The 15,841-nt window shown below is 46.6% G+C and overlaps 1 protein-coding gene and 1 pseudogene across 2 annotated transcripts in view; both read left to right on the top strand.

Annotated features, from left to right (window-relative positions):
* UBA5 (ubiquitin like modifier activating enzyme 5) overlaps positions 1–15,841 on the top strand; it is a 96,013-nt gene that overhangs the window by 17,302 nt on the left and 62,870 nt on the right. Inside the window, exon 3 of one of the 2 annotated variants that reach the window (XM_063922386.1) lies at positions 10,791–10,880. The exons of the other annotated variant lie outside the window; for it this stretch is intronic. Within the exon in view, the coding sequence (XP_063778456.1) occupies positions 10,791–10,880 (90 nt within the window). The remainder of the gene's footprint in view (positions 1–10,790; positions 10,881–15,841) is intronic. 2 annotated transcript variants of the gene reach the window in all.
* LOC134931521 (5S ribosomal RNA) lies at positions 3,261–3,379 on the top strand (annotated as a pseudogene).

The following is a 15,841-nucleotide window of genomic DNA, read 5'->3' as shown; positions in this document are numbered from 1 at the left end:
TAGTGAAGCAGAGAAGGTTGTATGATAATAAGTAAGTTTGGGTGAATTGTGAGTGACTGTAATGGGAGTAGAATTAGGTGCCAAGTAGGTGCAATAGGAGTGTGTGGTGATGGGTTTGCATGTGAATAAATGAGTGAGTCAAAGTAAGGGTGTGTAGGAAATGTCTTATGAGTGTGAATAAGTGTAAATGTGAAGGAGTAAGTGGGATTATTGAATGAGGAGGTGGTTAGATAGGGACAGATAGGCATTTATATACGTGTGTGGGTTGGTGTAAATCTGAGAGACTAAGTGAAAAATATTAAGTGAAGAGGTGGATTGGATGAGACCAGATAAAAGAAATTTATTGGAAGGGAAAAGGTTGGATTGGGGAGCATTAGTATAGGTATCTTATGGAACATCAGATAAAAACTCCATAATTTATGTGTTCGTTCATGCCTTGAGGCGCAAGACAGTTAAGTTTGAAGGTCCATTCAGATTCATGTTTAAGCAATTCCTGCATCAAATCTCCTCCGCGTATTCCTAAGTTGATTCTTTCCAGACCAAAGGCTTTGAGTTCTTTAGGGTTGCCCTGATGATGATTAAAGAAGTGGCGCGCCACTGATGTTAATTTTTTTCATTTTTTTATAATCAGATGATGCATTTCTTACAGAGCCTACGTGTTCCAGGATACGTTGTTTTAGGGCTCTTGTGGTAATGCCCACATATTTCATGTCACAACTACATGATATGCAGTATACAACTCCAACTGCATTGCAGTTGATGAATTGGTTAATTGATTTCTCTTCTCCATAGCGATCAATAATGGAAGATTTTTTTAACCATGTGTGGACATGCTTTGCAATTTCCACATGGGAAGGAGCCCTTGATGGTTGGCTGTTTTTTGGGGTTTTTAGTGAAATGGCTACTGGTGAGTTTGTCTTTGAGATTTTTGGACCTTCTCCAACTCATGGAGGGTTTTTGTCCTATTGTTTCTGCTAGGTCTTTGTCTAGAAGTAAGACTGGCCAGTGTCTGTTAATGGATTCTTGTATCTCCTTCCACTCTCTACAAAAGGTGCCCACGAATCTGAGCTTGTTATCTTGTTCCCGTGATCTGTGAGTTTTCGTCTGTGGAAAGATCAACTTGTCCCTTGGTGTCTGGCTGGTGTGCCATTTGGCTTTTTTGATAGACCTATGACTGTAGCCACGTTCACGTAATCTTGTAGTTAATTCCATGCTTTTCTCTTTGCGCTCCGACGCCACTTCCGGTCACGGAGCCTTTACCTTGTATACGGTCCCATTAATAGGGACATCAAAATATGTATTTTCATAATCCTCCAGTATTCCGCAGGCCTTAACAGCCATCCCTAGTTTATTATTACCTTCTAATCAGCTGCACATAAAATTAAAGGAGACAGACCTCACTACTTCCGGCCTTTTAAACCGGAAGTCATATGTCCATGTCCCGACAGATACCCACAGTAGTCCGTATACTATTAATGTAGATATATTAATAAGAAGAGACGCCACTCAACTAACAATCTATATACTTAAATTATAAACACAAACTCTCTATTCTACATCCCTTTTAATTCATCTACCTCATGGTTGCTCAGCAACCAATATAACATAAACATTATTTATATACTACTTGTTATATTTTTCTTGTCCACAATTATGGTTACACACAGCCCTTCCTGTCCTTTTAGAACAGGAAGTGTTATAATTAAACTTTTTTCTGTACTAATGCGCTCCGACGCCACTTCCGGTCACGGAGTCTTTACCTCGTACATGGTCCCACCAATAGGAACATCAAAACACGAAATTTTACATTCCTCCAGTATTCCGCGGGCCTTATTAGCTATCCCCAGTCTATAACTACCATTTAATCAGCCATACATAAAATTAAAGTTTACAGTGTTTCACTACTTCCGGCCTTTTAAACCGGAAGTTATGATGTGTCCATGTCCCGATATATGCCCACACAAGTCTGCAGACTATGAATGCAGAGATGTAAACAGGAAGTGACGCCACTGAACATTTCCTGTAAGACGGTACACTTATGCCATCGCCGATCACGGAGTATTCACTCCTAGTATGACCACACCATCTGATTTAATATATACCCCCTCACTTTATTAGTGGCCCATCCCCAGTTATCCTCAGCCCCATGTGATCTTCTCTTTTTAGCCTTACACGAACCTAATATAACGGTAATCTACGCCACTTCCGGTCTTTTCGACCGGAAATGACGCTACCGTATCCAGGGACGCGTCCTTGACAACTCCAGTGACTGCTAAACTATCGGCAATGGAGCCAACACTTCGATCTCGGCCCTATTAATTAATCTTAAATACTATCCTCTCTAGTGCCATATCATAAGCACTACTTAACCATATACATGGCTCCATGCAGATTTATAATAACATCTTCCGGATTTTGAAACCGGAAGTGATATGCAGGATGTCTTAGTGACATCACGCATTCTAATTCCCTCTTTTCTGAGATTGGTCTGAACTCCTTAGACCACCCCCAAAATTTTAAGACCACCCCTTCCTTTTTGCCTTAAATAGACTTTCTTCCACTATCACTTCACACAGTGAACAAGCCACCTCCAGGTGAAACGGCCGTCTGTGACTAGTGGTGCTGAACAGTGCACGGTTCAGCCCACTCATCTCCTGGTATCGTATATTTGACAAAAAAATGTCTTGTCCTTAATTGTTTATTAATTTTCTTTGCCTAATCTGCTACTTATTACTCATAGTGTTAGGATATTTTACATTATTCTGATATCTCTTTTCTCTCTCACTCCCATACTCCAGTTAGTGAGACAAAATTTCATACTATTACGTATGGTTTGAGATATCACTTATAACTGTCTTTGAATTTCCTCTGCATTAATTCAGGGGCATCGCTAATAGCGTAAATCTCCTTGACTACCACTATTAGGATTAACAGTATGTAATGGGAATATGCACTATTACAAGAAACCTTAAGATATCTGTGTAGTTTCATACCATTATTCAATAGGCACAGACAACCCGCCTCTCTCATCCACTGTCCGCTGTATTAAATTATATGACAGTTGACAGCAGAAGACGGGCTCTGAACCTATACGTTTCCTGAATCTTACTTGTTCGGTACTCTCTCATCCTGACGACAGTTAAATAACTACCCTGCAATGCTTAAAGTAACAGGATAACTGTACGCATCAATGGACAGCAGAAGTACTCTAACTGGTATATGTCAATAACCATACATTCTCTCATTCACAATCTATGTGATATTACTGCCATATCTCACTGGCTACGCCCAATCTCGTCTGATCTTGGAAGCTAAGCAGTGATTAGCCTGATCAGTACCTGGATGGGAGACTTCCAGGGAATATTAGGAGCAGTAATAAATATCTCTGTATCCGTGTGAAAAGTAGAGGTGGTGGAGCAACCTTTGACCATTACCACTTTTCATTTCTAATTTTCCTTCCTCTTATAGAATTTTCTCTCTGTTCATACACTCATCTAGAGTTCTTTGGCATATTACTATTATTGATCCGTAAATTTCGTGATTTTGAAATAGCAGATTAATCGTTACCAGGACACACCACTATAACAGGCATTGGAAGAATTTTCTCCTATGCAGAAACAGAATTCTCAATATTTTCATCTCAGGTGTCACTGTCACCACAAATAATATCATTTGGAGAATTATTACTCCAAAATTATTACTTCTTAAAGTGAGAATCATTTATTATTTTTTTCTCTTTAAATGTTATAAACTATATGTGTGTTGAACTGTGTACCATAAATTTTATCATGTTATAATTAAAAGTTAAGTTTTAGTTTCTCTATCGTCCTAGTGGATGCTGGGGTTCCTGAAAGGACCATGGGGAATAGCAGCTCCGCAGGAGACAGGGCACAAAAAGTAAAGCTTTACGATCAGGTGGTGTGCACTGGCTCCTCCCCCTATGACCCTCCTCCAAGCCTCAGTTAGATTTTTGTGCCCGGCCGAGAAGGGTGCAATCTAGGTGGCTCTCCTAAAGAGCTGCTTAGAAAAGTTTAGCTTAGGTTTTTTATTTTACAGTGAGTCCTGCTGGCAACAGGATCACTGCAACGAGGGACTTAGGGGAGAAGAAGTGAACTCACCTGCGTGCAGGATGGATTGGCTTCTTGGCTACTGGACATTAGCTCCAGAGGGACGATCACAGGTACAGCCTGGATGGTCACCGGAGCCTCGCCGCCGGCCCCCTTGCAGATGCTGAAACGAGAAGAGGTCCAGAATCGGCGGCAGAAGACTCCTCAGTCTTCTTAAGGTAGCGCACAGCACTGCAGCTGTGCGCCATTTTCCTCTCAGCACACTTCACACGGCAGTCACTGAGGGTGCAGGGCGCTGGGAGGGGGGCGCCCTGGGAGGCAAATGAAAACCTTTTTTGGCTAAAAATACCTCACATATAGCCTCCGGGGGCTATATGGAGATATTTAACCCCTGCCAGAATCCACTAAAGAGCGGGAGACGAGCCCGCCGAAAAAGGGGCGGGGCCTATCTCCTCAGCACACAGCGCCATTTTCCTCACACAGCTCCGCTGGTCAGGAAGGCTCCCAGGCTCGCCCCTGCACTGCACTACAGAAACAGGGTAAAACAAGAGAGGGGGGGCAAAATTGTGGCAAAACTATATTATTAAAGCAGCTATACAGGGAGCACTTATTATAAGGCTATCCCTGTCATATATAGCGCTTTTGGTGTGTGCTGGCAAACTCTCCCTCTGTCTCCCCAAAGGGCTAGTGGGGTCCTGTCTTCGTTAAGAGCATTCCCTGTGTGTCTGCTGTGTGTCGGTACGTGTGTGTCGACATGTATGAGGACGATATTGGTGTGGAGGCGGAGCAATTGCCAAATATGGGGATGTCACCTCCTAGGGGGTCGACACCAGAATGGATGCCTTTATTTATGGAATTACGGGATAGTGTCAACACGCTAAAGCAGTCGTTTGACGACATGAGACGGCCGGACAATCAATTAGTGCCTGTCCAGGCGCCTCAAACACCGTCAGGGGCTGTAAAACGCCCTTTGCCTCAGTCGGTCGACACAGACCCAGACACAGGCACTGATTCCAGTGGCGACGGTGACGAATCAACCGTATTTTCCAGTAGGGCCACACGTTATATGATTTTGGCAATGAAGGAGGCGTTACATATTGCTGATACTACAGGTACCACAAAACAGGGTATCATGTGGGGTGTGAAAAAACTACCTATAGTTTTTCCTGAATCAGATGAATTAAATGAGGTGTGTGATGAAGCGTGGGTTGCCCCCGATAAAAAAAATGCTAATTTCAAAGAAGTTATTGGCTTTATACCCTTTCCCGCCAGAGGTTAGGGCGCGCTGGGAAACACCTCCTAGGGTGGACAAGGCGCTCACACGCTTATCAAAACAAGTGGCGTTACCCTCTCCTGAGACGGCCGCACTTAAAGATCCAGCAGATAGGAGGATGGAAAATATCCAAAAAAGTATATACACACATACAGGTGTTATACTACGACCAGCTATAGCGACAGCCTGGATGTGCAGTGCTGGGGTAGCTTGGTCAGAGTCCCTGATTGAAAATATTGATACCCTGGATAGGGACAATGTTTTACTGTCTTTAGAGCAAATAAAGGATGCATTTCTTTATATGCGTGATGCACAGAGGGATATCTGCACACTGGCATCACGGGTAAGTGCTATGTCCATTTCGGCCAGAAGAAGTTTATGGACGCGACAGTGGTCAGGCGATGCGGACTCAAAACGGCATATGGAAGTTTTGCCGTATAAAGGGGAGGAGTTATTTGGTGTCGGTCTATCGGATTTGGTGGCCACGGCTACAGCCGGGAAATCCACCTTTTTACCTCAAGTCACTCCCCAACAGAAAAAGACACCGACTTTTCAACCGCAGCCCTTTCGTTCCTTTAAAAACAAGAGAGCAAAGGGATATTCATATCTGCCACGAGGCAGAGGAAGGGGGAAGAGACAAGCTCCTTCCCAGGAACAGAAGCCCTCCCCCGCTTCTACAAAAGCCTCAGCATGACGCTGGGGCTTCTCAAGCGGACTCGGGGGCGGTGGGGGGTCGTCTCAAGAATTTCAGCGCGCAGTGGGCTCACTCGCAGGTAGATCCCTGGATCCTGCAGATAATATCTCAGGGGTACAGGTTGGAACTAGAGACGGATCCACCTCGCCGTTTCCTGAAGTCTGCTTTACCAACGTCCCCCTCCGACAGGGTGACGGTCTTGGAAGCCATTCACAAGCTGTACTCTCAGCAGGTGATAGTCAAGGTACCCCTTTTACAACAAGGAAAGGGGTATTATTCCACTCTATTTGTGGTACCGAAGCCGGATGGCTCGGTAAGACCTATTCTAAATCTGAAATCCTTGAACCTGTACATAAAGAAGTTCAAGTTCAAGATGGAGTCACTCAGAGCAGTGATAGCGAACCTGGAAGAAGGGGACTTTATGGTATCCTTGGACATCAAGGATGCGTATCTCCACGTTCCAATTTACCCCTCACACCAGGGGTACCTCAGGTTCGTCGTACAGAACTGTCACTATCAGTTTCAGACGCTGCCGTTCGGATTGTCCACGGCACCTCGGGTCTTTACCAAGGTAATGGCCGAGATGATGATTCTTCTTCGAAGAAAAGGCGTATTAATTATCCCATACTTGGACGATCTCCTAATAAGGGCAAGGTCCAGAGAACAGCTAGAGATGGGATTAGCACTGTCTCAAGAAGTGCTAAAACAGCACGGGTGGATTCTGAATATTCCAAAATCCCAGTTAATTCCGACAACACGTCTGCTGTTCCTAGGGATGATTCTGGACACGGTTCAGAAAAAGGTTTTTCTCCCGGAGGAAAAAGCCAAGGAGTTATCCGAGCTTGTCAGGAACCTCCTAAAACCAGGAAAGGTGTCTGTACATCAATGCACAAGAGTCCTGGGAAAAATGGTGGCTTCTTACGAAGCAATTCCATTTGGCAGATTCCACGCAAGAATTTTCCAGAGGGATCTGTTGGACAAATGGTCAGGGTCGCATCTTCAGATGCACCAGCGGATAACCCTGTCTCCAAGGACAAGGGTATCTCTTCTGTGGTGGTTGCAGAGTGCTCATCTATTGGAGGGCCGCAGATTCGGCATACAGGATTGGATCCTGGTGACCACGGACGCCAGCCTGAGAGGCTGGGGAGCAGTCACACAAGGAAGAAACTTCCAGGGCGTGTGGTCGAGCCTGGAAACGTCTCTTCACATAAACATTCTGGAACTAAGAGCAATCTACAATGCTCTAAGCCAGGCAGAACCTCTGCTTCAAGGAAAACCGGTGTTGATCCAGTCGGACAACATCACGGCAGTCGCCCATGTGAACAGACAGGGCGGCACAAGAAGCAGGAGTGCAATGGCAGAAGCTGCAAGGATTCTTCGCTGGGCAGAGAATCATGTGATAGCACTGTCAGCAGTGTTCATCCCGGGAGTGGACAACTGGGAAGCAGACTTCCTCAGCAGACACGACCTTCACCCGGGAGAGTGGGGACTTCATCCAGAAGTTTTCCACATACTGGTAACCCGGTGGGAAAGACCAATGGTGGACATGATGGCGTCTCGCCTCAACAAAAAACTGGACAGGTATTGCGCCAGGTCAAGAGATCCGCAGGCAATAGCTGTGGACGCGCTGGTAACGCCTTGGGTGTACCAGTCGGTGTATGTGTTTCCTCCTCTGCCTCTCATACCAAAAGTATTGAGAATTATACGGCAAAGAGGCGTAAGAACGATACTAGTGGCTCCGGATTGGCCAAGAAGGACTTGGTACCCGGAACTTCAAGAGATGATCACGGAGGATCCGTGGCCTCTACCTCTGAGAAGGGACCTGCTTCAGCAGGGTCCCTGTCTGTTTCAAGACTTACCGCGGCTGCGTTTGACGGCATGGCGGTTGAACGCCGGATCCTAAAGGAAAAAGGCATGCCGGAAGAAGTCATTCCTACTTTGATTAAAGCAAGGAAGGAAGTAACCGCGCAACATTATCACCGCATTTGGCGAAAATATGTTGCGTGGTGCTCCGACGGAGTGCTCCGACGGAGGAATTTCAACTGGGTCGATTCCTACATTTCCTGCAATCAGGATTGTCTATGGGTCTCAAATTGGGATCTATTAAGGTTCAAATTTCGGCCCTGTCGATTTTCTTCCAAAAAGAATTGGCTTCAGTTCCTGAAGTCCAGACTTTTGTTAAGGGAGTGCTGCATATACAGCCCCCTGTGGTGCCTCCAGTGGCACCGTGGGATCTCAATGTTGTTTTGGACTTTCTCAAATCTCATTGGTTTGAACCACTAAAAACTGTGGATTTGAAATATCTCACATGGAAAGTGACCATGCTACTAGCCCTGGCTTCGGCCAGGAGAGTGTCAGAACTGGCAGCTTTATCTTACAAAAGCCCATATCTGATTTTCCATTCGGACAGGGCAGAACTGCGGACTCGTCCGCATTTTCTCCCTAAGGTGGTGTCAGCATTTCATCTGAACCAACCTATTGTAGTGCCTGCGGCTACAAGCGACTTGGAGGACTCCAAGTTGTTGGACGTTGTCAGAGCTTTAAAAATATACATTTCAAGGACAGCTGGAGTCAGGAAATCTGACTCGCTGTTTATACTATATGCTCCCAACAAGTTGGGCGCTCCTGCGTCTAAGCAGACTATTGCTCGCTGGATTTGTAGTACGATTCAGCTTGCACATTCTGTGGCAGGCCTGCCACAGCCAAAATAGGTAAAAGCCCACTCCACAAGGAAGGTGGGTTCTTCTTGGGCGGCTGCCCGAGGGGTCTCGGCCTTACAACTCTGCCGAGCGGCTACGTGGTCGGGGGAGAACACGTTTGTAAAATTCTACAAATTTGATACCCTGGCTAAGGAGGACCTGGAGTTCTCTCATTCGGTGCTGCAGAGTCATCCGCACTCTCCCGCCCGTTTGGGAGCTTTGGTATAATCCCCATGGTCCTTTCAGGAACCCCAGCATCCACTAGGACGATAGAGAAAATAAGAATTTACTTACCGATAATTCTATTTCTCGGAGTCCGTAGTGGATGCTGGGCGCCCATCCCAAGTGCGGATTATCTGCATTACTTGTACATAGTTACAAAAATCGGGTTATTATTGTTGTGAGCCATCTTTTCAGAGGCTCCGCTGTTATCATACTGTTAACTGGGTTTAGATCACAGGTTGTACGGTGTGATTGGTGTGGCTGGTATGAGTCTTACACGGGATTCATAAATCCTTCCTTATTGTGTACGCTCGTCCGGGCACAGTACCTAACTGAGGCTTGGAGGAGGGTCATAGGGGGAGGAGCCAGTGCACACCACCTGATCGTAAAGCTTTACTTTTTGTGCCCTGTCTCCTGCGGAGCCGCTATTCCCCATGGTCCTTTCAGGAACCCCAGCATCCACTACGGACTCCGAGAAATAGAATTATCGGTAAGTAAATTCTTATTTTTTCAAGCGTGCCCCAACACAGAGTCTATCTTTTTCTTTTGCTAATATTGACATGTATTATTGACTCTGGGTGCACCACCAACTACAGTAACTCCTTAAAGACCTATACAGGCATTTCGCATGCATATGCACTGTTGGTTTACAAGGTACAAATTTCATAAGAGCCCATTACAAAGAAAAATTCTTTAGGGTCCTGTGCGGCACCATACTGACCTTTTCTCGCTGTTTATCCTGTATGCACCCAACAAGCTGGGTGCTCCTGCTTCTAAGCAGACTATTGCTCGTTGGATTTGTAGTACAATTCAGCTTGCACATTCTCTGGCAGGCCTGCCACAGCCAAAATCTGTAAAAACCCATTCCACAAGGAAGGTGGGCTCATCTTGGGCGGCTGCCCGAGGGGTCTCGGCGTTACAACTTTGCCGAGCAGCTACTTGGTCAGGGGCAAACACGTTTGCTAAATTCTACAAATTTGATACCCTGGCTGAGGAGGACCTGGAGTTCTTTCATTCGGTGCTGCAGAGTCATCCGCACTCTCCCGCCCGTTTGGGAGCTTTGGTATAATCCCCATGGTCCTTACGGAGTTCCCAGCATCCACTAGGACGTCAGAGAAAATAAGAATTTACTTACCGATAATTCTATTTCTCGTAGTCCGTAGTGGATGCTGGGCGCCCATCCCAAGTGCGGATTGTCTGCAATACTTGTACATAGTTATTGTTACAAAAATCGGGTTATTATTGTTGTGAGCCATCTTTTCAGAGGCTCCTCTGTTATCATGCTGTTAACTGGGTTCAGATCACAGGTTGTACGGTGTGATTGGTGTGGCTGGTATGAGTCTTACCCGGGATTCAAAATCCTTCCTTATTGTGTACGCTCGTCCGTGCACAGTATCCTAACTGAGGCTTGGAGGAGGGTCATAGGGGGAGGAGCCAGTGCACATCAGGTAGTCCTAAAGCTTTACTTTTGTGCCCAGTCTCCTGCGGAGCCGCTATTCCCCATGGTCCTTACGGAGTTCCCAGCATCCACTACGGACTACGAGAAATAGAATTATCGGTAAGTAAATTCTTATTTTATTTATTTTTTGGTTGCCAGGTATGCAGGGGACCACAAGATGGGCAGTCTTTCTTTAGATTTTAGTTTTGTTATGTTTATTTCATTATTTCCCCTTTTCTTAATATATTTGCTTTCTACAAAATCACAGGGATTTGTGATAAGACCATCGTCGGCAATGTATTCTTCAAAGCTATCCTTTGTATCGTTTAACAACCACCATATACCAGAGCAGCTTCTTTTCCCATTCTTATTGTTACATTCTTTATGCTCTACCTAGAAAATCCGCACATTTACCGTGGCTGTAGTGGGTGTCGGTGGTGTGGGCAGTGTCGCTGCGGAAATGCTAACAAGATGTGGCATTGGTAAGGTAATATATTTTTCTTTTTAAACCATTTCTGTTTGTAAGCAAAGCATTAATACAAATAGCCGTTATTTAGCATAATATATTACTAGCGTTGCATACATACATTTTGCCAGTTTGCATTATTTAACACATTTGTCATTTGGTTGTTGTGTGTTTTTTATTTATTTATTTTTTAAATGATTAATTTAATATTTTCCTGTTATGTAAAGTTTTTTTTATTTCTCCAGCCACTGGCTCGTATAGAAGTACCAACAAACTGCCCTCCATGGTCTTATACAAAAAAGAATTCCCACTAGCAGCATTTTCATGCAACGTTTCAGGGCCCTTTATTCCCCATCGTCAGCAACACATACATGATGATGGGGAATAAAAGACCCCGAAACGTTGCATGAAAATGCTGCTGGTGTGAATTATTTTTTGAATAAGACCATGGAGTGCCATTATATTCTCTGGCACCCTGGCGTTATTTATACACTGAATGGGAGTGCCTGCCTTTTTGGAAAATATATATTAGGCAATTCATCGCGCCCTACGGGCGCTCTTCACACCGTCATAAGGGGCTACGGCCCCTTAACCCCTGCACGTGTTTTGGCCGGGCAATATTTGTGTTATATGGAGTATTATATTCAAGGCTAATGTTGGTAGTGGTTACATATTTCTCTAGCGTCCTAGTGGATGCTGGGGACTCCGTAAGGACCATGGGGAATAGACAGGCGCCGCAGGAGACTGGGCACTCTAAAGAAAGATTTAGTACTACCTGGTGTGCACTGGCTCCTCCCTCTATGCTCCTCCTCCAGACCTCAGTTAGAATATGTGCCCGGCCAGAGCTGGGTGCTTTTAGTGGGCTCTCCTGAGCTTGCTAAGAAGAAAGTATTTTAGTTTAGGTTTTTTTATTTTCAGAGAGCTTCTGCTGGCAACAGACTCTCTGCTACGTGGGACTGAGGGGAGAGAAGCAAACCTACTAACTGCGGCTAGGTTGCGCTTCTTAGGCTACTGGACACCATTAGCTCCAGAGGGATCGAACACAGGTACCTAACCTTGATCGTCCGGAGCCGCGCCGCCGTCCCCCTCGCAGAGCCAGAAGTACAGAAGCAGCAGAAGCATGAAGACATCGAAATCGGCGGCAGAAGACTCCTGTCTTCACTTAAGGTAGCGCACAGCTCTGCAGCTGTGCGCCATTGCACCCGCAGCACACCCGCACACTCCGGTCACTGTAGGGTGCAGGGCGCAGGGGGGGGCGCCCTGGCCAGCAATTAAGGTACCTTTTGGCAAAATAACACATATATCCAGTCAGGCACTGGATAGATGTTCGAGCCCCCGCCATTTTTTACACATAGAAGCGGGACAGAAGCCCGCCGCTGAGGGGGCGGGGCCTTCTTCCTCAGCACACCAGCGCCATTTTCTCTTCACAGCTCCGCTGGAAAGACGCTCCCCAGGCTCTCCCCTGCAGTATCCAGGTGCAAAAAGGGTAAAAAGAGAGGGGGGGGGCACATAAATTTAGGCGCAAAACGATCACAAACAGCAGCTACTGGGTAATCACTAAGGTACAGTGTAATCCCTGGGTTATATAGCGCTGGGGTGTGTGCTGGCATACTCTCTCTCTGTCTCCCCAAAAGCCTTTGTGGGGTCCTGTCCTCAGTCAGAGCATTCCCTGTGTGTGTGCGGTGTGTCGGTACGTCAGTGTCGACATGTTTGATGAGGAAGGATATGTGGAGGCAGAACAAGTGCAGGTGAATGAGGTGCCACCGACGGTGCAGACACCTGATTGGATGGATATGTGGAAGGTGTTAAATGATAATGTAAGCTCCTTACATAACAGGTTGGATAAAGCTGTAGCCTTGGGACAGTCAGGGTCTCAACCCATGCCTGATCCTACAATGCAGAGGCCGTCAGGGTCTAACAAGCGCCCACTATCCCAGATGGTTGACACAGATGCCAACACGGAGTCTGACTCCAGTGTCGATGACGATGATGCAAAGTTGCAGCCTAAAATGACTAAAGCCATCCGCTACATGATTATAGCAATGAAGGATATATTGCACATATCAGAGGAAAACCCTGTCCCTGACAAGAGGGTTTATATGTATGGGGAGAAAAAGCAAGAAGTGACTTTTCCCCCTTCACATGAATTAAATGAATTATGTGTAAAAGCGTGGGATTCCCCTGATAGGAAAGTAGTAATTTCCAAGAGATTACTGATGGCGTATCCTTTCCCGCCAACGGACAGGTTACGCTGGGAATCCTCCCCGAGGGTAGACAAGGCGTTGACACGCTTATCTAAGAGGGTGGCCCTGCCGTCTCAGGATACGGCCGCCCTAAAGGATCCTGCGGATAGAAAGCAGGAAGCTATCCTGAAGTCTGTTTATACACATTCTGGTACTCTACTGAGGCCAGCAATTGCTTCGGCCTGGATGTGTAGTGCTGTAGCAGCTTAGACTGATAATCTCTCGGAGGAGATAGATACCCTGGACATGGACACTGTTCTACTGACCCTGGGACATATCAAGGACGCTGTCCTATATATGCGCGATACCCAGAGGGACATTTGCCTGCTGGGCTCTAGAATAAACGCAATGTCCATTTCTGCCAGAAGGGTCTTATGGACTCGGCAATGGACAGGGGATGCCGACTCTATAAAACACATGGAGGTTTTGCCTTATAAGGGTGAAGAATTATTTGGGGACGGTCTCTCTGACCTAGTTTCCACTGCTACGGCAGGGAAGTCAAATTTCTTGCCTTATGTTCCCTCACAGCCGAAGAAAGCACCGTATGACCAAATGCAGTCCTTTCGTTCGCAAAAGAGCAAGAAAGTCAGGGGCATCTTTTCTTGCCAGAGGCAGGGGTAGAGGAAAAAAGCTGCACCATGCAGCTAGTTCCCAGGAACAAAAGTCCTCCCCAGCTTCCACTAAATCCACCGCATGACGCTGGGGCTCCACATTTCAGCCACCAGTGGGTTCGCTCACAGGTGGATCCTTGGGCTATACAAATTGTGTCTCAGGGATACAAGCTGGAGTTCGAAGTGACGCCCCCTCACCGTTACCTAAAATCGGCCTTGACAGCTTCCCCCATGGAAAGGGAGGTAGTGCTGGCGGCAATTCACAAGCTATACCTCCAGCAGGTGGTAGTAAAGGTTCCCCTCCTTCAACAGGGAAGGAGTTACTATTCCACTATGTTTGTGGTACCGAAACCGGACGGTTCGGTCAGGCCCATCTTGAATTTAAAATCCCTGAATTTCTCTAACGTCCTAGTGGATGCTGGGGACTCCGTCAGGACCATGGGGAATAGCGGCTCCGCAGGAGACAGGGCACAAAAGCAAGCTTTTAGGATCACATGGTGTGTACTGGCTCCTCCCCCTATGACCCTCCTCCAAGCCTCAGTTAGGTTTTTGTGCCCGTCCGAGCAGGGTGCAATCTAGGTGGCTCTCTTAAAGAGTTGCTTAGAAAAAGTTTTTAGGTTCTTTATTTTCAGTGAGTCCTGCTGGCAACAGGCTCACTGCATCGAGGGACTTAGGGGAGAGAAGTGAACTCACCTGCGTGCAGGATGGATTGGCTTCTTAGGCTACTGGACACCATTAGCTCCAGAGGGAGTCGGAACACAGGTCTCGCCCTGGGGTTCGTCCCGGAGCCGCGCCGCCGACCCCCCTTGCAGATGCTGAAGATTGAAGAGGTCCGGAACCAGGCGGCAGAAGACTTTCAGTCTTCATCAGGTAGCGCACAGCACTGCAGCTGTGCGCCATTGTTGTCAGCACACTTCACACAGCAGTCACGGAGGGTGCAGGGCGCGGGGGGGGCGCCCTGGGCAGCAATGTATAATACCTGTATGGCGAAAAATACATCACATATAGCCCTTGAGGCTATATGGATGTATTTAACCCCTGCCAGATATCACAAACTCCGGAGAAGAAGCCCGCCGAAAAGGGGGCGGGGCCTATTCTCCTCAGCACACAGCGCCATTTTCCCTCACAAAAATGCTGGTGGGAAGGCTCCCATGCTCTCCCCTGCACTGCACTACAGAAACAGGGTTAAAACAGAGAGGGGGGGCACTGATTTGGCGATATGAATATATATTAAATGCTATAAGGGAGGAACACTTTTATATAAAGGTTGTCCCTGTATAATTATAGCGTTTTGGTGTGTGCTGGCAAACTCTCCCTCTGTCTCCCCAAAGGGCTAGTGGGTCCTGTCCTCTATCAGAGCATTCCCTATGTGTGTGCTGTATGTCGGTACGTGTGTGTCGACCTGTATGAGGAAAATGTTGGTGAGGAGGCGGAGCAAATTGCCTGTAATGGTGATGTCACTCTCTAGGGAGTCGACACCGGAATGGATGGCTTATTTATGGAATTACGTGATAATGTCAACACGCTGCAAGCCGGTTGAAGACATGAGACGGCCGGCGAACAAATTAGTACCTGTCCAGGCGTCTAAAACACCGTCAGGGGCTGTAAAACGCCCATTTACCTCAGTCGGTCGACACAGACCCAGACACGGACACTGATTTCAGTGTCGACGGTGAAGAAACAAACGTATTTTCCTTTAGGGCCACACGTTAAGGGCAATGAAGGAGGTGTTACATATTTCTGATACTACAAGTACCACAAAAAAGGGTATGATGTGGGATGTGAAAAAACTACCTGTAGTTTTTCCTGAATCAGATAAATTAAATGAAGTGTGTGATGATGCGTGGGTTTCCCCCGATAGAAAATTATTGGCGGTATACCCTTTCCCGCCAGAAGTTAGGGCGCGTTGGGAAACACCCCTTAGGGTGGATAAGGCGCTCACATGCTTATCAGAACAAGTGGCGGTACCATCTACAGATAGGGCCGTACTTAAGGAGCCAGCTGATAGGAGGCTGGAAAATATCCTAAAAAGTATACACACACATGCTGGTGTTATACTGCGACCAGCGATCGCCTCAGCCTGGATGTGCAGAGCTGAGGTGGCTGGGTCGGATTCCCTGACTAAAAA

The sequence above is a fragment of the Pseudophryne corroboree genome, chromosome 5 (genome assembly GCF_028390025.1).
Source record: "Pseudophryne corroboree isolate aPseCor3 chromosome 5, aPseCor3.hap2, whole genome shotgun sequence".
NCBI classification, from domain to species: Eukaryota; Metazoa; Chordata; class Amphibia; order Anura; family Myobatrachidae; genus Pseudophryne; species Pseudophryne corroboree.
This window is presented reverse-complemented; position numbering and strand designations above follow the sequence as displayed.